This window comes from Ornithorhynchus anatinus, chromosome 13 (genome assembly GCF_004115215.2).
Source record: "Ornithorhynchus anatinus isolate Pmale09 chromosome 13, mOrnAna1.pri.v4, whole genome shotgun sequence".
Lineage (NCBI taxonomy): Eukaryota > Metazoa > Chordata > Mammalia > Monotremata > Ornithorhynchidae > Ornithorhynchus > Ornithorhynchus anatinus.
In genome coordinates, this window is record NC_041740.1 from 22983650 (window position 1) to 23003131 (window position 19482).

General features: G+C 51.0%; 1 protein-coding gene across 5 annotated transcripts in view; it reads left to right on the forward strand.

Annotated features, from left to right (window-relative positions):
* Nucleotides 1–19482, forward strand: part of STARD9 (StAR related lipid transfer domain containing 9) — a 106851-nt gene that overhangs the window by 41693 nt on the left and 45676 nt on the right. For 4 of the 5 annotated variants that reach the window (XM_029078391.1, XM_029078395.1, XM_029078394.1 and 1 more), the window contains exons 4-13: nt 2314–2430; nt 5570–5602; nt 5698–5759; nt 5998–6110; nt 7910–7979; nt 10856–10928; nt 11261–11328; nt 16245–16342; nt 16905–17087; nt 17431–17528. In XM_029078391.1, coding sequence (XP_028934224.1) covers nt 2314–2430; nt 5570–5602; nt 5698–5759; nt 5998–6110; nt 7910–7979; nt 10856–10928; nt 11261–11328; nt 16245–16342; nt 16905–17087; nt 17431–17528 — 915 coding nt within the window. The remainder of the gene's footprint in view (nt 1–2313; nt 2431–5569; nt 5603–5697; nt 5760–5997; nt 6111–7909; nt 7980–10855; nt 10929–11260; nt 11329–16244; nt 16343–16904; nt 17088–17430; nt 17529–19482) is intronic. The other variant, XM_029078393.1, reaches the window with a different exon arrangement.

Sequence of the window (19482 nt, forward strand, 5' to 3'; positions counted from 1 at the left end):
GGGAAACATGGCCTGAACGTTTATGAAGAAAAATGACCCAGGCAGCAGAGTGAAGTATGGACTGGAATGGGGAGAGACAGGAGGCTGGGAGGTCAGCAAGAAGGCTGATATAGTAATCAAGGTGGGAAAGGATAAGTGATTGTATTAACCTGGTTGTGGTTTGGATAGAGAGGAAACGGTGTATTTTAGCAATTTTGTGAAGGTCAAACCGACAGGATTCAGTGATGGGTTGAACACGTGGGAGTCAAGGATGACACCAAAGTTACGGGTTTGTGAGACAGGAAGGATAGTGGTGCTGTCTACGGTGATGGAAAAGTCAGGGGGAGGACAGGGTTTGAGTGGGAAGTTAAGGAGTTCTGTTTTTGACATGTTAAGTTTGAGATGACAACAGGACATCCAAGTAGAGATGTCTTGAAGGCAAGGAGAAATGTGAGACTGCAGAGAGGGAGAGAAATCAGGGCTGGAGCTGTAGATCCAGGAATCAACTGCAAAAAGGTGGTAGGTGAAGCCACGGTAGCGAATGAGTTCTCCGAGGGCGTGGGTGTAGATGGGGAATAGAAGGGGACCCAGAACTGAAGTTTGAGGGACTTCCACAGTTTGGGGGTGGGAGAGAAAGGAGGAGCCCACGAAAGAGACTGAGGGTGAGCAGCCAGAGAGATAGGAGAGCCAGGAGAGGACAGTATCAGTGAAGCCGAGGTTGGATCATGTTTCTAGGAGAAGGAGATGGTTGACAGTGTCGAAGGCAACTGAGAGGTAGAGAAGGATTAGAATGGAGTAGAGGCCTTTGGATTTGGCGAGGACATTTGTGACCTTTGAGAGGGCGGTTTTTCTGGAGCAAAGGGAACAGAAACCAGGTTGGAGGGTGTCAAGGAAAGAATTGGAGGAGAGGAACCTGAGACAGCAAGCATAGACAACTTGCTCAAGGAGCAATTAGCTTAATTAGCAGACATGTTCCCAGCCCATAATGAGCTTATAGTCTATAGGGACTGTGTAGTCAGCGCAAGCCTGAGGCCTCCCGGACAATAATCCATCCAACTTCCGTGAGCTACACGTTCTTTCACTGCATCTGAAAGCAGGGAGGCCAAGTGGAAAGATTGTGGTACTGGGAGTCTGCCGACCTGCATTCAAGACCCAACTCTACCACTAACCTACCTTGTGACTTTGGACAAGTGACTTAACCTCTCTGGGCCTCAACTCATCTATAAGAAAGAGATGATAGATTGTGAGTCCCGAGCGGGATAGGAACTGTATCCTATCTCATTACCTTTTCTCTAGGTCAGTGTGTAGCCCGTAGTAAGAACTTAATGCATGTCATAACTACTATTATCGTTTAGATTCTTCTGCCAAATTATTATAAAGCTAATGAGAAGACACTGTGGTATTTTGACTGAGGGTACATCCAACATGTTTTTCTTCTGTTTTCAGGCCGAAGGTGGGGTTTGTAATAATAATGGTTTTATTTGTTAAGCGCTTACTATATGCCGAGCACTGTTCTAAGCGCTGGGGTAGATACAGGGTAGTCACATTGTCCCACGTGAGGCTCACAGTCTTAATCCCCATTTTACAGATGAGGTAACTGAGGCACCGAAAAGTTAAGTGACTTGTCCAAAATCACGCAGCAGAGCCGGGATTAGAACCCATGACCATTGACTCCTAAGCCCGTGCTCTTTCCACTGAGCCATATGATCCCTAATGGGTATTTTATCAACAGAAACAGGCCCAATCAATCATATTCTGTTGATTAAACACCTAGAATGAGCTTATCATTTTTCCCAATTCTCAGAGCTGCCCCAGCCTGGGTGTATTCCTACAGAAAAGTAGAACCCTGGGTGTAACTAGTGCTGGGTGTGGAGTTTCGTATTTTTCTCAGCGATGCCCCATTGTCCCCATGTCCAGTTATTTGTCTTTAGCTATCTTTTTCCAGGGAAATGACCTGACTGACCTCTTTAACACTGTAGATGGCCACCCGCTGACCTGGCTAAAAGGATTGTTGCCCAGTCCTCCATCACCCATCTCCTTTCTGGGGCCACAGACGGTCATCTGGGGACCACTTGCATGGACTCAGCGAGATGGAAGAGCGGTTTGACTCCTTCCACTCTGCAAGGAGACATGGCAGGAAGGAGAGGTCTGCAGGCTGTTGAGGGTTAAGGGGACACCAAATGGTGACCTGAAGCCCAGTTCTGCTTCAGTGGCTCTGGACCATGGGTCAAGGCTATGGCTTACAGGTAGCCCATTCAGCTAGGCCAGTGGAACTGGTCTTCCTGGTCAAGGAGCTTGCCCGACCCAGAGCACACTCTGCTTCTCTCCTTACAGGTGTTTCAGGACCTGGGGACCGCAGTGTTGGCTGGGGCCGCCCAAGGCTACAACATCTGCCTCTTCGCCTACGGACAGACAGGCTCGGGGAAGACCTACACCATGATGGGCACCCCTGTGAGTGACAGCTTCATTCTTCAGAGCTGTGAGCTCTTCCTGCTCAGCTCTTGAGCCGAAGCCATCAGATTGCAGCAGGAAGAATGATGAGCTCCAGTTTCCTTCCAGGCGGACAAGTTGGGATGGGGTTGGGGGAGTCAGCTGAGCTCCTGGCAGGGCAGGGAGAGTCTGCATCCCCTTCGTTGGTGTGAAAGTTTGAGCAAATGGCCGGCTGATCTGCTCCAGGCACAACTGTTCCCTTTGTATCATTAATTCAGTGAAACCAGTCAAAGGTTGGGCACCCTCAGCTATGCCAAGCAAAGTAACCTGTGGTATTTATTGAGAACTCACTGTGTGCAAAACGTATACTAAGCACATGGAAGATTATGATGCAATTGGTAGACCTGATCCCTCCCTCTCGAGGAACTTTTCTGGTTGGGGAAAGAGACATTAAGTTAAATTACTGGTAAAGAAAGCAACTGACAGAAACAGAAACAGGCCCAATCAATCATGTTCTGTTGATTCAACACCTAGATTGAGTTTATCATTTTTCCCAATTCTCAGAGCTGCCCTTGCCTGGGTGTATTCCTACAGAAAAGTAGAACCCTGGGTGTAACTAGTGCTGGGGTGTGGAGTTTTGTGTTTTTCTCGGTGACGCCCCATGGTCCCCGCGTCCGGTTATTTGTCCTTAGCTATCTTTTTCCAGGGAAATGACCTGACTGACCTCTTTAACACTGTAGGTGGACAGAATCGTTCTGAGTGGTGGAATGGTGGGGTTGAGTACGAAGGTATTTAGGAGGTGGGATTAAGTGCTTGGGTGAGGGAGGGAAGATAGGGTATAGGGGTGAGAGCTTAGAGAAGGTTTTCTGGAGAAGGAATGATTTTAGTTGAACTTTGAATATGGAAGAGAGCTGGCCGGTCAGATATGCAGGGTAAGAGAGTTCCACGCAAGAGGGAGGATGTGAACAAGGGCTCCACAGCAGGTGAGGTGAGAATGAGGGACAGTGAGGAGGTTGTGTTGAGGAGTGAAGCGTGGGGGCCGGGGTGTTGGTGGGAGAGGAGCAAGAACAAATAATGGTGAGAGAGCTGATCTTGAGCCTTGAATCCGATGGTGAGGAGTTTCTGCTTGATGTGGAGATGGATGGGCAACCGTTAGAGGCCATCAAGGCATGCGGAGACCTGCACATAGCAATTTTTTAGGTAATGATGTGGAGAGCAGAGTGAAATATGGACTGGAGAGGGGAGAGGCTGGAGGCAAGGAGGTAAGCAAGTAGGCCGACATAGTAGTCGAGGTGGGATATGACAAGTGCTTCAACCAGCGTAATGGCTGTTTGGATGGAGAGGAAGGAACAAATTATCCTGTCCTCCTTCATTCATTCATTCGATCGTATTTGTCGAGCGCTTACTGTGTCCAGAGCACTATACTAAGCGCTTGGGACAGTACAATACAACAACAAACAGACACATTCCCCGCCCACAACGGGCTCACAGTCTAGAGGGGCTCCTGCTGGTATTTGCTCCTCCACCAGCTGCCAGTTTGCTCTGGCTACAAGGGCGAGGAGTGTTGAGGAACGTAACAGTTCAGCATCATCGTTCCCAGGTGCAAAGAGGAGACTGGCAGGATGGGTGGCTCTCTGTGTCCTGGACAACCAGGCCATTGGTAAAGAGGAGATTCATTCATTCATTCAATAGTATTTATTGAGCTCTTACTATGTGCAGAGCACTGTACTAAGCACTTGGAATGTACACTTCGGCAACAGATAGAGACAATCCCTGCCCAATGATGGGCTCACAGTCTAAATGGGGGAGACAGACAGCAAAGCAAAACAGAACTTAACAAAACAAGACATCATCAAGATAAATAAATCAAGGAGTTATACACCTCATTAACAAAATAAATAGGGTAATAAATAATATATACAAATGAGCACAGTGCTGAGGGGAGGGGAAGGGGGAAGAGCAGAGGGTGGGAGGGGGGAGGGGAGGAAGGGGGAGCAGAGGGAAAGGGGGGCTCAGTCTGGGAAGGCCTCCTGGAGGAGGTGAGCTCTCAGTAGGGCTTTGAAGAGGGGAAGAGAGTTAATTTGGTGGATGTGAGGAGGGAGGGCATTCCAGGATGGCAGTAGGACATGGGCCAGGGGTCAACAGCGGGACAGGCATGAACGGGGGACAGTGAGAAGGTGAGTGGCAGATGAGCAGAGTGTATGGGGTGGGCAGTAGAAAGAGAGAAGGGCAGTGATGTAGGGGGCAAGGTGATGGAGAGCTTTGAAGCCAAGAGTGAGGAGTTTTTGTTTCATGTGAAGGTTGAGGAGATGGGGTGGTGGACAATGGAACAGGGCCAGCAGTTCAGTGGTTGGATCCAGAGGGCTGTTTCCTGAAGAACAAGCTGATGTGCTCTTGTCAGGTGTCCTGCCCTGGTGAGTGAGCCCTAAAAGTTTGAGGAGGGGTTCATCATAGAACCAGGATCTGGAGGCTTCTTAGCAGGGTTGTTTTGAATCCCATGTGGGACAGGGGTGATGTCTGACCTGATTATCTTGTCTTCAGTCCAGCACTTCATACTTAGAAAGTACTTAACAAGTACCACGATTGTTATTATTATGATTGTGTAGAGCGGCATCCTGGGTCAATCCATCTTACGTTTGCCGGATCCTCCTTCCCTAAACCATCTGCCACAGGGGGAAACGGGGGCTGAACCGTGGTGCTCCGAGCTGGAGGGAGCGGGTTGTGGAGAAGGCCCCCCAGGATTGGGTGCTGTGGAGGTCTTCAGTATCATTCGTTCATCCATTCAACCATTTAGTCATATTTATTGAGCTCTTACTGTGTGCAAAGTGCCATACTAAATGCTTGGGAGAGTACAGTAGAACATCTGACACATTACCTTCCCTCAACAAGCCACCGTCTAGAGGGGGAGACGGACATTAATAAATATAAATAAATAAATTGCAGATATGTACAGATATATACAAATGTGATGGGGGACAGGAGGGAGGATGAATGAAGGAGCAAGTAAAAGCGGTGCAGAAAGAAGTGAGAGGAGAAGAGGGCTCAGTCAGGGAAGGCTTCCTGGAGGAGATGTGCCTTCAGTAAGGCTTTGAAGTGGAGGAATAAGGCTTTGAAATATCAGGGGGATAACCAGGATAACTTCCTTTGTTCTACCTTCCAGGCTTCGGTGGGGCTGACGCCACGGATCTGCGAGGTACCCGCATCGTCTCTGTTCCTCCCTGTCCTCTTGTGTCTCATTTCCTCTGTGATTCACTGGCTGGTAAACCCCTCATCCTCTGTTTTGTACAGGGCCTCTTCCTGAGGGGTAGCCATTCCCTGGAGCAGCCCCCACCCTATAGGATCAGAGTGAGGTAGGACCCCACCGTTCCTCCCTGACCCGGGAACAAAAGTCCAAATTACCACCTCCACCTATCCCTCTCGGTGCTCCTCTGCCTGGGCCAGGAGAGCAGGACTTGCCTGGGCAGGGGGGAGGGGGATCTCTATGGTTAAGGTTGGGATGCAGGAAAGCCCTCCTTCAACAGAGCCCCACAGGCCTTGAGCTGTTGGTTACCTGTTTCAGCTCACTCCTTCCTCATTTCTCACCTCTAGTTTCCTAGAAATCTACAATGAGCGAGTAAGAGACCTCCTGAAGCAGTCAGACCAGAAGAAGCCCTTCACCCTGCGTGTCAGGGAGCACCCAGAGGCGGGTCCTTATGTCCAAGGTAAGATTCCTGGAGTTGCAAACGTAGCTTCTGAGGGAAAGGGGAGACATGCCCAGGGAGTGGGGAAGAGAGCAGTGGTTGGGGGGAGGGATAGGGACAGTGGACACCGAGGATGGGGCAGGGGTAGACAGATAAATTTGGAGCTACTCCCATAGCAGAGGTGGCATGGGATGGGAGGGAAGAGCGTTTCTGACTGGGTGGGACAAATTGCGAAACATTTTCAGGTTAGGAAGTCAAGTAGACATTTTCCCTCTGATCTGAGCAGTCTGGATCTCTCATGGCGCTGGGAGGGAGGGTGTCAATGCCCTTAGCACTGGATTCTCGTGAAAATTGAGTGGGGCATCCCTGGGGCAAAAGTCATGGCAATATTGCATCTCCCCTAAGCCTGTGTTTTTCAACCTAGTACTGAGAAGCACTGGTGGGCTGTTTTCTGAGCAAAGAATAGTCTATTAGCTCAGTTAGCTGGATCCCCAGTGCTCTCCTAGGTGCCCAGCACCTGGGCTGTCCCCGCGACCAGTCCTAGCCGTGAGGGTTCCCTCACTGAGCTCTTGGTCAGTAAACCCCAGCAGAACTGACCAATCTTTCAGGCTGTAGATCTGATCCCTTCCCCAGCAAAGTCCCCCAGCCCCAACGAGGTGAGTCTTGTCCACAACTGGCTGGGGTGGGAGCATGGTAGTTCCTCCGGGAGTAACGAGGCTTGGAAAGGCTGGCCCAGGCCCAATCCTACCTGGAAAAGTCACTAGATAGGGAATGTGTCTACCAACTCTGATATATTGCATTCTTCCAAGTACTTAGTACAGTGCTCTGCATATGGTAAGCTCTCCCAAAATACCATTGATTGATTGATTGGGTCCCATCAGATAGCTCAACTATGCAGGGTTCCAGCTCTTCCCCGTCTCAAACACCAAAGATTGGAGTGACTTTGGGTCCAATTCTTGGACTTGGGAGTCCACTTTGGTTATAGTGATGGTATTTGTTAAGCGCTTACCATGTTCCAGGCACTCTGCTAGGCGCTGGGGTGGATACAAGCAAATCGGGTTGAACACAGTCCCTGCCCCATGTGGGGCTCCACAGTCTTCAATCCCCGTTTTACAGCTGAGGTAACTGAGGCCCAGAGAAGTGAAATGACTTGGCCCAGGTCACAGAGCAGACAAGTGGCAGAGCAGATATTAGAACCCATGACCTTCTGACTCCCAGGCCCGTGCTCTAACCATTACACCATGCTGCTTCCCAAGCAGCATGATCCCCAGAGACTGAATGGTCCCAGTGGTCTCTGGGTCACAGCTCTCTGAGCCCCATCTGACCCCAGGGATGCATATCAGGCCAACTTTGCCACCAAAGAGATTCCCGACATGTCGTTCCTAGCCCTACTAGAGCTGGGGTACCAGAGACAGGATACACCAGGCCCTGCCACGTGCTCAACAGCTTGGAGGACCTGGGTTGGGGATTTCCCAGTTCACAGCTCCTAGACTGGCAACCTGGATTTCCCCCCATCCCTGCTCCTATGCCATGCCAGAAGAGACGAATCTGGGAAAGTTGTCAGGGAGGGTTGGCGTCCTGTCCCTCTTGTGTCACTTCCCTCCGTGGTAAACCTTGGGCAGATGATGGCATGCCCTTGCTTACAGGAAGGGCAGAGGACTAGGGGGCCAAGGGAACCCACGGCTATCGTTCAAGATTCTCTTCAGGTCTGTCCTCAAAGGGAGAGAGAACAGGAATGGGAGAGGAAGTTACTGGAGGAATGGGTTGGACTTCTTTGAAGGAAAATTTGATTTCCCCCCCCCCCGCCATCAATTTAACAGGATTATCTCAGCATGTAGTGACCAACTATGAGCAAGTTGTGAGACTCCTGGAAGAGGGAATAGCAAACAGGTAACAGTTTTGGTTTTTGTGTGTATTACTGTTCTTTTTTCCCCATCGAGTTTTTCCTTCTTGCCTCTCAGTGAAGCAGCAGATCAGCTTGGTCCAGAGCACCAGCGGACAGCGGCTCTGCTCCCAGGCCTGGAGCCTGGAGTTGGTGGTGCTCCAAACGGCAGGGACTGTCTCTATCTGTTGCCGACTTGTTCATTCCAAGCGCTTAGTGCAGTGCTCTGCACATAGTAAGCGCTCAATAAATACTATTGAATGAATGAAGGTTGGACTGAGCAAGAAGCTTTGCACTGAGGTGTCAATCACTGCCCCTCCATAATTTGAAGGGGGCTTCAGGTCAGATGAAGCAGTCTCTTGCCAAAATCCCCGTACTCCTACATTCAAGATTTGCAATGATCGGTATTCCGTCCAGTTAGAAATTTGGGCACCTCGGTTTTCCCCAGTGTCACCTGTGCCTCCAACTCCCACCCCATGCCCCCTACCTCCCCTCCCTTGCCCCTTTGGGAGTGAGCTAGGGCTGGTTGATTCTAATGTTGCTCCAAGGCCTTGAAGGAGCTGAACACAGAGAAGAGATCATATTTGTTTTCCCTGGCTTAGGGGACAGCAAGGGAAAGGGTTGGGAGGTCTGACTTTCATTCATTCAGTAGTATTTTTTGAGTGCTTACTATGTGCAGAGCACTGTACTAAGCACTTGGAATGTACAATTCAGCAACAGATAGAGACAGTCCCTGCCCATTAACAGGCTCACAGTCTAATCGGGGGAGACAGACAGACAAAAACAAGACAACTTAATCACGATAAATAGAATCAAGGGGATGTACACCTCCTTAACAAAACAAATAGGGTAATAAAAATATATACAAATGAGCACAATGCTGAAGGGAGGGAAGGGGGAGGAGCAGAGGGAAAGGAGGGAAAGGGGACTTAGCTGAGGGGAGGTGAAGGGGGAGCAGAGAGGGAGCAGAGGGAAAAGGGGAAGCTTAGTCTGGGAAGGCCTCTTGGAGGAGGTGAACTCTCAGGAGGGCTTTGAAGAGGGGAAGAGAGTTAGTTTGGCGGAGGTGAGGAAGGAGGGCATTCCAGGATAGCGGTAGGATGTGGACCAGAGGTCGACGGCGGGATAGGTGTGAACGGGGGACAGTGAGGAGGTGAGCAGCAGAGGTGGGCAGTAGAAAGAGAGAAGGGAGGCGAAGTAGGAGGGGTCAAGGTGATGCAGAGCCTTGAAGCCCAGAGTGAGAAGTTTTTGTTTCGTGCGGAAGTTGATAGGCAACCAATGGAGGTTTTTAAGGAGGAGAGTGACATGCCCAGAGTATTTCTACAGGAAGATGATCTGGGCAGTGGAATGAAGAATAGACTAGAGCAGGGAGAGACAGGAGAAAGGGAGATCAGAGAGAAGGCTGACACAATAATCCAGTCGGGATTATGAGAGCTTGTACCAGTCAGATAGCCATGTAGATGGAGAGGAAAGGGCGGATCTTGGCGATATTGTAAAGGTGACACCGGCAGGCCTTTGTGACGGATTGGATGTGTGGGGTGAATGAGAGAGCCGAGTCAAGGAATGACACAAGGTTGCAGGCTTGAGAGACGGGAAGGATGGCCGTACCATGCACAGTGACAGGAAAGTCAGGAAGAAGACAGGGCTTGGGAGGGAAGATAAGGAGCTCAGACTTAACGGTTGACTGACTCTGAGAGTCTCTGAGCAGATATTTTGGGGCAGACAGGGCTGCTCAGGGCCTCTGTTCTCTCCTGGTGGCCTGATGATAAATAATGCCTTTTCCCTCTGCTCCTCCACCTCTCCCTTCCCATCCCCACAGCACTGTACTCGTCCGCTCAACTGTATATATTTTCGTTACCCTATTTATTTTGTTAATGAATTGTACATCGCCTTGATTCTATTTAGTTGCCATTGTTTTTACGAGATGTTCTTCCCCTTGACGCTGTTTAGTGCCATTGTTCTTGTCTGTCCGTCTCCCCCGATTAGACTGTAAGCCCGTCAAACGGCAGGGACTGTCTCTATCTGTTGCCGACTTGTTCATCCCAAGCACTTAGTACAGTGCTCTGCACATAGTAAGCGCTCAATAAATACTATTGAATGAATGAATAATAATAATAATAATAATGTTGGTATTTGTTAAGCGCTTACTATGTGCAGAGCACTGTTCTAAGCACTGGGGTAGATACAGACTAATCAGGTTGTCCCACGTGAGGCTCACAGTCTTAATCCCCATTTAACAGATAGGGGAACTGAGGCACAGAGAAGTTAAGTGAGTTGCCCACAGTCACACAGCTGACAAGTGGCAGAGCTGGGATTCGAACCCATGACCTCTGACTCCCAAGCCCGGGCTCTTTCCACTGAGCTACGCTGCTTCTAACTCTTCCCCAGTTGCCTCTCCTCTCCCTATGGGACTCTGAGTAAGAGATTCTTCCTCCAATTTCTCTGCCTGCTAGAGAGAACAAGAGGAAATGAGCTTGCTATCGAACATGAGGGGTTTGGAGGGGGGTTAAGGAAGCATTTCCCTCAAACATTGAAGTGAGTGTTAAGTCCTTCCTTGGAGAGAGTCTCATCTGTGTGGGACAGGTTAGGAGCAGCCTGCCTGGAGTCATGGGGATAACCCAACCTCCCGTGACTCTGAGGTTCATTTTGCCCTAACTAGCTTTCTCTGACTCTAAAACTCCTTCTCCGGGACTGCCTGCGTTTCTGTTGCTTTCGGGTCTGCAGATGTCTTGCTTTTCCTGACTCCTTCCTCCTGACTCTTCTCCCTTACAAACTTGGTGACTTTTTCCCTCCTCCTTCCTGTCCTGGACTTGCCCTGGTTCCCAGGGGAACCAACATATATGAAGCAACGAATGCCCCTCTGACCTGCCCTCCCTTGTGCTCGTAGAATCACGGCAGCCACTCATGTCCACGAGGCCAGTAGCAGATCTCACGCCATCTTCACTATACACTACACCCAGGTCAGTACAAGCTGCAAGCCGAGTCCGGTTAGGGCATCATCACCGATTCAGGACTGGGCAACCACGGTGGGTAGAGTGGATGTGGGACTCTAAACGCTTATGTAGAGGGTGTGGGAAACAAAATGAATATAGAGCTCTTTTCACTAAATATGAGACGTCACCCTCACCAAGCAGTGACCTAGCCACCCCTGATGATTCCTGGGGGGTTGGATTTGGGAGGGTCAGAGGCTAACAGAGCCAGGGTACCTGGGGGAGCAGACCGGTGGGATCCATTCTCTCTGTGATTGGGAAGTGGCTGGTTTATTGTTGTCTGCCTGTACTCCTTCCTGCAGGCCCTCCCGGAGTGCAGCACTCCCTCCGAGATTGCCAGCAAGATCAGCCTCGTGGACCTGGCAGGCAGGTAATAACCGTAGGGGTCGCCCAACCCCAACCCGGAGACAGCCGAGGCACAGCAAGGCCTGGGTTCTCCCAACAGAGTTGGCTTTTTCTGACCAGCGAGGCGAGGCTCTGAGCAATGGGCCGAGGGAACAACCTCACGGAAAACATCAAGAAGCGGCTGCCGAGATTGACCTGGGGCAAGGAAAGGAGAATAGGGGTCTCAGTGATGAAGTCTCTCCAGCCTTCAGCCCCCCTCTCCTGCTGTGAGATGACCCCTCTTGGATGCCCAGGGTATGAGTGGGGAAAATTCTCTGCCTTCCAGAGGCCAAGAGATGGCAGGTTCGATCCATTCCTCAGGCCCAGGTTTGTGGCCAGGAAGTTGGCTCCCACCCTGAAGGCCCTCCTGGTGGCCCTTAGGCCCTGAAATGCCATTAACAGCCTTTGCCTTGCAGTTCACCTCTGGGTCCCCCTCACTCACCTGTGGTCCCAGGAGCCTGAAACAGCTGGGACTTCCCCAGGGCCAGCGTCCTGAACACCCTCTGCTGAGGGAGGCCCGTCGATTGCTGGGGGCAGGCGTGGGACCGGAAGCCAGTGGAAGGAGCTGATCGGTTTAGTACTTGCTGGCTAGTTCCTGCCCCTTCTGATGAGGCTCGGGATTTGCATTTGCAGCATGTGAGTTGAAAGGACAGCCTCTAAAGTGCCCCCACTGGTTTACCTGGAATTATAGTGGGCAGCCTGCGCTTGGACCTGCAGAACCCATGTACGAGAGGAACAGTCTCTGGGTGCTCGCCCGTGCTGGGCATCTAGACTGCAAGGCACATACCCACGAGGCCCCTCTAGAAATTCTCTGGGCCTTTGGCCCTCCATCCCACCCCCTCTGGGGTCTGTTTTACAATAGAGAAGCAGCATGGCCTAATTTTTTTTTATGGTTTTTTTGAAGCACTTATTTTGCGCTAGGCACTGTACTAAGTGCTGGGGTTGGACAGGTTGGGCACAGTCCTTGTCCCGCATAGGGCTCACAGTCTTAATCCCTATTTTACACATGAGAGAACTGAGGCACAGAGAAGTGAAGTGACTTGTCCAAGATCACATAGCAGGCAAGTGGAGAAGCAGCGTGGCTTAGTGGAAAGAGCCCCGGCTTGGGAGTCAGAGGTTGTGGATTCTAATCCCGGCTCTGCCTCTTCGCCGGCTGTGTGACTTTGGGCAAGTCATTTAACTTCTCTTTGCCTCATTTACTTCATCTGTAAAATGGGGATTAAGACTGTGAGCCCCATGTGGGACCACCTGATGACCTTGTATCTACCCCAGTGCTTAGAACAATGCTTGGCACATAGTAAGTGCTTAACAAATGCCGTCATCATCATTATTATTGCTATTAAGTGGCAGAGTCAGGATTAGAGCCCAGGTCCCTATGACTTCCAGGCCCATGCTCTATCTTCTGGGCCATGCTGCTTCTCTAGTGATTCCCAGGCCTAGTGGATAGAGCACAAGCCTGAGAGTCCGATCTGGGTTCTAAGATGGAAAAAGAAGGGGAGACAGGGAGGAAGGGAAGGACAAAAAGAGGCAGAGACAGAGAGTGAACACTAATGTACTATTCTACATGTGTTTGGAGTCATTCATTCAATCAATTCATTCATTCAGTCGTATTTATTGAGCACTTACTGTGTGCAGAGCACTGTATTAAGCCCTTGGAAAGTACAATTCAGCAATAAAGAAAGACAATCCCTGCCCACACCGGGTTTACAGTCTAGAAGCAGGGAGACAGACATCAAAACAAGTAAACAAGCATCAATATAAATAGAATTATAGATATGTACATATATATGCAGGTGCTGTGGGGTGGGGAGAAGGGGGTGGAGCAAAGGGAGCGAGTCGGGGCAACGTGGAGGGGAGGGGGAGCTGAGGAAAAGGGGGGCTTAGTCTGGGAAGGCCTCTTGGAGGAGGTGAGCCTTCAGTAGAGCTTTGAAGGGGGGAAGTGTGATTGGCGGATTTGAGGAAGTAGGGCGTTCCAGGCCAGAGGAAGGACTTGGGCCAGGGGTCGATGGCTGGACAGGCAAGAAGGAGGCACAGTGAGAAGGTTAGCAGCAGAGGAGAGGAGTGTGCAGGCTGGGATGTAGAAGGAGAGAAGGGAGAAGAGGTAAGAAGGGGCAAGGTGATGGAGAGCTTTGAAGCCAAGAGTGAGGAGTTTTTGCTTGATACGGAGGCTGATAGGCAACCACCGGAGATTTTTGAGGAGGGGAGTGACATACCCAGAACATTTCTGTAGAAAGATAATCCGGGCAGTAGAGTGAAGTATAGACTGAAGTGGGGAGAGAGAGGAGGTTGGGAAGTCAGAAGGGCAGCTGAGGCAGTAATCCAGTTGGGATAGGATGAGTGATTGTACTAACATGGTAGCGGTATGGATGGAGAGGAAAGGGAGGCTCTTGAAGGTGAGACCGGCAGCCTTTGGTGACGGATTGGATATGTGGGGTGAATGAGAGAGCAGAGTCAAGGATGACACCAAGGTTGCAGGCTTGTGAGACGGGAAGGATGCTTGTGCCGTCCACAACGACGGGAAAGTCAGGGAGAAGACAGCATTTGGGAGAGAAGATGAGCTCTGTCTTGGAAATGTTGAGATTTAGGTGGCGAGAGGACATCCAAGTAGAGATGTCCTGAAAGCAGGAGGCGATGTGAACCTGGAGGGATGGAGAAAGAACAGGGGAAGAGATATAGATTTGGGTGTCATCTGCATAGAGATGATAGTTGAAGCCCCGGGAGTGAATGAATTCACCAAGGGAATGAGTGTAGATGGAGAATAGAAGGGACCAAGAACTGACCCTTGAGGAACCGCTACAGTTAGGGGATGGGAGGGATAGGAGGAGTCCGCGAAAGAGACCGAGAATAAATGGCCAGAGAGATAAGAGGAGAACCAAGAGAGGGCGGAGTCCGTGAAGCCAAGGTGAGATAAAGTGTGGAAGAGAAGGGGATGGTCGACAGCATCAAAGGCAGCTGAGAGGTCGAGGAGGATTAGGATGGAGTAGGAGCTGTTGGATTTGGCAAGAAGGAGGTCATTGGTGACCTTTGAGAGGGCGGTTTCAGTGGAGTGGAGGGGGCGGAAGCCAGATTGGAGGGGGTCCAGGAGAGAGTTGGAGGAGAGGAATTCAAGGCAGCGAGTGTAGATGACTGACTCACTCCAGGCGTTTGGAAAGGAAGGGTAGGAGTGGGGTGATAAGTGGAGGGGGCTGTGGGGTCAGGGGAGGGTTTTTTTAGGATGGGGGAGACGTGGGCATGTTTGAAGGCAGAGGGAAAGAAGCCATTGGAGAGTGAACGGTTGAAGATGGAAGTTAAGGAGGGGAGGAGGGAAGGGGTAAGAGTTTTTATAAGGTGCAAGGGAATGGGGTCCGATATGCATGTGGAAGGAGTGGTACTTGAAAGGAGACAGGAGATCTCCTCTGAAGATACTGCTGGGAAGGATGGGAAAGTTGAAAAGGGGGCTGAAAGGGGGGGGGGATGGAGGAGAGGGAGGGGTGATGTTAGGGATCTCAGACCTGATGGTGTTAATTTTCCTAATAATGATGGTATTTGTTAAGCGCTTACTATGTGCCAGGCACTGTTCTAAGCGCTGGGGTAGATACAAGGAAATCAGGTTGTCCCAAGTGAGGTTCACACTCTTCAATCCCATTTTCCAGATGAGGTAACTGAGGCCCAGATAAGTTAAGTGACTTGCCCAAAGTCACACAGCCGATAAGTGCCGGAGCCGGCATTAGAACCCATGACCTCTGACTCCCAAGCCCGGGCTGGGGGGAGGGGAAGGGGCAGGGGCCAGAGGAGGGAGTTAAATGTCCGGCACGACTGACGAAGGTGATGGGCATGGGTGTCAGTAAGGGAAGAGAAATAGTTCTGCTGGGCAGAGTTAAGATAGGAAAGGGCAAACTTGAAACGGACAAGATTGGCCTGATGTTTAGATTTCTGCCAGCAGCGTTCAGAGGCTCGAGTATAAGAATGAAGGTGATACTGTGGGTTAGTGGTGCTGGGCGATGAAGGGTTAGGGGAACAAGTGAGATGAGTAGAGAGGGTGGAGTTGAGAGCATCTGTTTGCTCATCAAGAGTGGGTAGAATGGAGTCTAGGTGGGCTGTGATGCGCTGAGAGAGATGGATGGGGTCGAGGGAGCGGAGGTCTCTGTGGGGGGAATAATAGAGATTTTCCGGGGAAGAGGAGTGTGGGAGAAGAGGTAAGTGACAAGATCGTGGTCAGAGAGAGGGATTTCGGAGTTGGTGAGGGTGGAGATTGTGTAGCAGTTAGAGATCGTGAGATCGAGTGTGTGTCCAAGTTGGTGTCTGGGGGAGGTGGGGTGGAGCGGGAGGTCGGCAGATTTGAGGAGTGATTGAAGGTGGGCGGTAGATGAGTCACCAGGTATATCTTTGTGGATGTTGAAGTCTCTGAGGATCAGAGTGGGCATGGAAAAAGAGAGAAGGAAGGTGAGAAAATGGTTAAAGAAGTTGGAGGTGGGAGCTTGGGGGGCGGTAGATGATAGCTACAAGAATCTGGAGGGGATGGTAGAGGGGGATGATATGGATCTACTATCCCGCTCCCACCCTATCGCCAGCACTTAAAATGAGTGCTGGGAATTTACCATTGTGGCAAGTCCTGTTCGGGGCTTGAGTTGAAACTTTGTATCGTCCCCATCCTGACCTTCTCAGTTCCAAGGCCTAGATCAGAGCTTGCCCCTGAAGCAACTGAGAATTGAGGTGTGGACTGAGGTGTGGACTGGATCTAGAATGTTGGCCTCTTTGGGCCAACAACCCAGGCACCCCCATCACGGTCCAAATGCTGCTGGAGGGCAGGAAGCATGTCTTTTCCTCCTGCCCGTCGATCTGTCCCCGAGGGCCGGTCACCAACGGTGGCTCAGGATCCCGGCCCTTCCATGCCCTCATCCCGGCTCTCGGTGTGTTTTTCAGCGAGAGAGCCAATCCCAGCTCCTGTAAACCTCAACTCACTGAGGGCTCCAGCATCAACAGATCTCTGATGACTCTGGGTATCGTGATCTCCACACTCGGTAAGGACCCAGCGGTCTCGAGTGACCCATCTGCTTCCCAGCTCTCTGTAACCAGGACCTCTTAAGAGGTCCTTTTTGGAAAACATGCAGCTCGCTGTTTGAAGAATCAAAACTCATTTGTGGTTTTCGACCTCAGATGTGAGAGGCATTTGAGGAGCCCGTTCAGGTACAGGTGTGGTCCACGTCCTTCTGACTGCCCTTCGTGTTAACCAGGGACCTCTGCACATCAATCCCCTTCCCCGGATCCTCTGGAGTGCACGCCGCAGGGTGAAGAGTGAAATGGAAGCTGCATCTGTGCTGGGGCTGGAAGGGAAGGAGACAGCGGGGTGGGGAGGAGAGTGATGCCTTATTGCACCACTTTCTAATCCCCAAGGCCGCCCCATGCCAGTAGTCTTGGAGTCTTGAGGGCCACTAGCCAATCGGGAATTGAAGTGGGAGGCCCAGATGTTCATGGGTATTGGAGCCGAGCAGAGCAGATGAGGCCAGTTGGTTCTTTGAGGCCCAGCTGACAGTGCCAGCCTACTTGTTTGTCTGTAATCCTTCTTTCTTGGGTTGTTTCTAGCGCAGAACTCCCAGAGCTCAGCCAGGATGGGGGAGCCCAGCAAGAGCACCACCTCCTCTCCGGGGGCCAGCCGAGTTAGGGGTTCGACCCGGAGGCAGCCATACATCCCCTATCGGGACTCGGTGCTGACCTGGCTGCTGAGGGACAGCCTTGGGGGCAACTCCCAGACCATCATGGTGGCCAGTGAGTTGGAGCCATAGCAACTCTGAAGATGCACTGTCTGCACCCTCCCCTGACTACACCGTCACCACCCTGTACCCTCCACTCTCACACGGCCGCACCCCCACTGGCCTAGACACTCTCTTTCTGGCCCCTCCCCTACCTTGCATCACCCCCTCCTGCATTCTCAGCGCTTCTTTGCACCCCCACTGCCCCCCATTCCTGCCCTTCGCTGTGTGCTTGGGGCTGGGGAACTGGATTCACTCTGGCACCTGTGAACGGCCTGGCTGAGGGTAGCTGATTACGAAGGTACTTTCTGTGGTCCTTGATCTTTCGGAGTAAAATGTCTCTTTATTCACCCCCTCAGCTGTGTCTCCTGCTCATTCCTCTTACCGAGAGACCATAAGCACCTTGAGATACGCGTCCAGTGCCAAGAACATCATTAACCAGCCTCAGGTGAATGAGGTCAGTCACTGCCCAAAATGCCTCTGCCTAGCTGGGTACTCTGATGTGGGCAGACCGATGGACCCCTGCCCCGAGCTTGTCGAAGCTCTCTGCTTACCCATGACCGTCCTCTCTGCCTATGACTTTTCTTCTTCTCATTTACACCCTGGGATTGCCATCTTCTTTCTGCCCGCTGCTTCCAAATTTGCCTTTGTATCCCCTATCCTTAAAAAAACCCCTCCCTTGACCACCCGGCTCCCTCCGGTTATTGCCCCATCTCCCTCCTATCATCTGTCTCCACACTTCTTGAGAGAATTGTTTACACCCGCTCGCTCCACTTCCTATCCTCCAATTCTCTTCTAGCTTCCCCTCCAATCTGGCTTCTGCCCCCTTCAAGCCACAGAAATAGTCCCAAGGTAACCAGTAAACCATCTTCTCACCAAATCTGATGGCCTCTACTCCATCCTAATCCTCTTAGACCTCTCAGCTGCCTTTGACATTGTAGAACACACCCCCTTCTCCTTGAAGCATTAACCAACGTTGGATTCGCTGGCCCTGTCCTCTCTTGGTTCTCCTATCTCTCTGGCTGCTGCTTCTCAGTTTCTTTTGCTTGCTCCTCTCCGCCTCCCAACCTCTGATAATAGGGGTTCCTGAAGGCTCCGTTCTAGGTTCCTTTATATTCTCGCTCTACGTCCACTCCCTTGGAGAACTCACTCCCATGGCTTCAATCTCCACCTCTCCGCAGATGATTCCCAAATCTACCTCTCCAGCCCTGAGCTCTCTCCTTCCCTGCAATCTTGCATTTCCTCCTGCCTTCAAGATATATTTACTTGGATGTGCTGCTGACACCTCAAATTAAATACGTCCAAAACTGAACTTATCTTTCCACCCCAGCCCTGTTCTTCCTCCTATAGACCCTTTCCCATCACTGTAGACAACACCACTATCCTCCTTCCCTCACAGGCCCACAACCTTGGCATTGTCCTTGACTTATCCCTCTCATTCCACCCACATATTCAACCTGTCACCAGGTCCTGTCAGTTCTACCATCACAACATGCAAAAATCCGCCCTTTCCCCTGCATCTAAACTACTACTAATAATAATAATTATGGTATTTGTTAAGCGCTTACTATGTGACAAGCACTGGGGCAGATACAAGGAATCGGGTTGTCCCACATGGGGCTCACAGTCTTAATCCCCATTTTACAGATGAAGTAACTGAGGCACAGAGAAGTTAAGTGGCTTGCTCAAGGTCACATAGCAGACAAATGGCAGAGGAGGGATAAGAACTCACGTCCTCTGACTCCCAAATCCGTGCTCTTTCCAGTAAGCCACACTGCTTCTCTACTTCTGCCCTACTGAGCCAAGCACTCAGCCTATCCCACCTTGACTACTGCATCTGCCTTCTCGCTGACCTCCTGGCCTCCTCTCTCTCCCCACTCCAGTGCATACTTCACTCTGCTGCATGAATCATTTATCAACAAAAACATTCAGTTCACATTTCCCCACTCCTCAAGAACCTCCAGTGGCTGCCCGTCCACCTCTGCATCAAGCAGAAACTCCTCTCATTGGCTTTAAAGCACAGTCAGCTTGCCCGACCCCGCCTCATCTCACTAATCTCCTACTACAGCCCAGGCCGCACACTCAACTCCTCTAGCACCAGCACTATGCCCCGATCTCATCTATCTTGCCCTTTCCTTTCCCTTTCCCGGGTCATCCCCCTAGTCCGGATGTCCCTCCCCCTCCGTGTACACCAGATCACCACCCTCTCCACCTTCAAAGCATTACTAAGGTCACATTACTAAGGTCACATCTGCAAGAGGCCTTCCCTGATTAAGCCCTCTTTTCCCCAGCTCGCTCTCCCTTCTGTGATCATCTGTCGTCACCTCACTCTTTGGGCAGTTGCTATTCTTCCCACCCCCAACCCCACGCTTCTTTCCGCTATGTACATATCTTTATTTATTATAAATTAC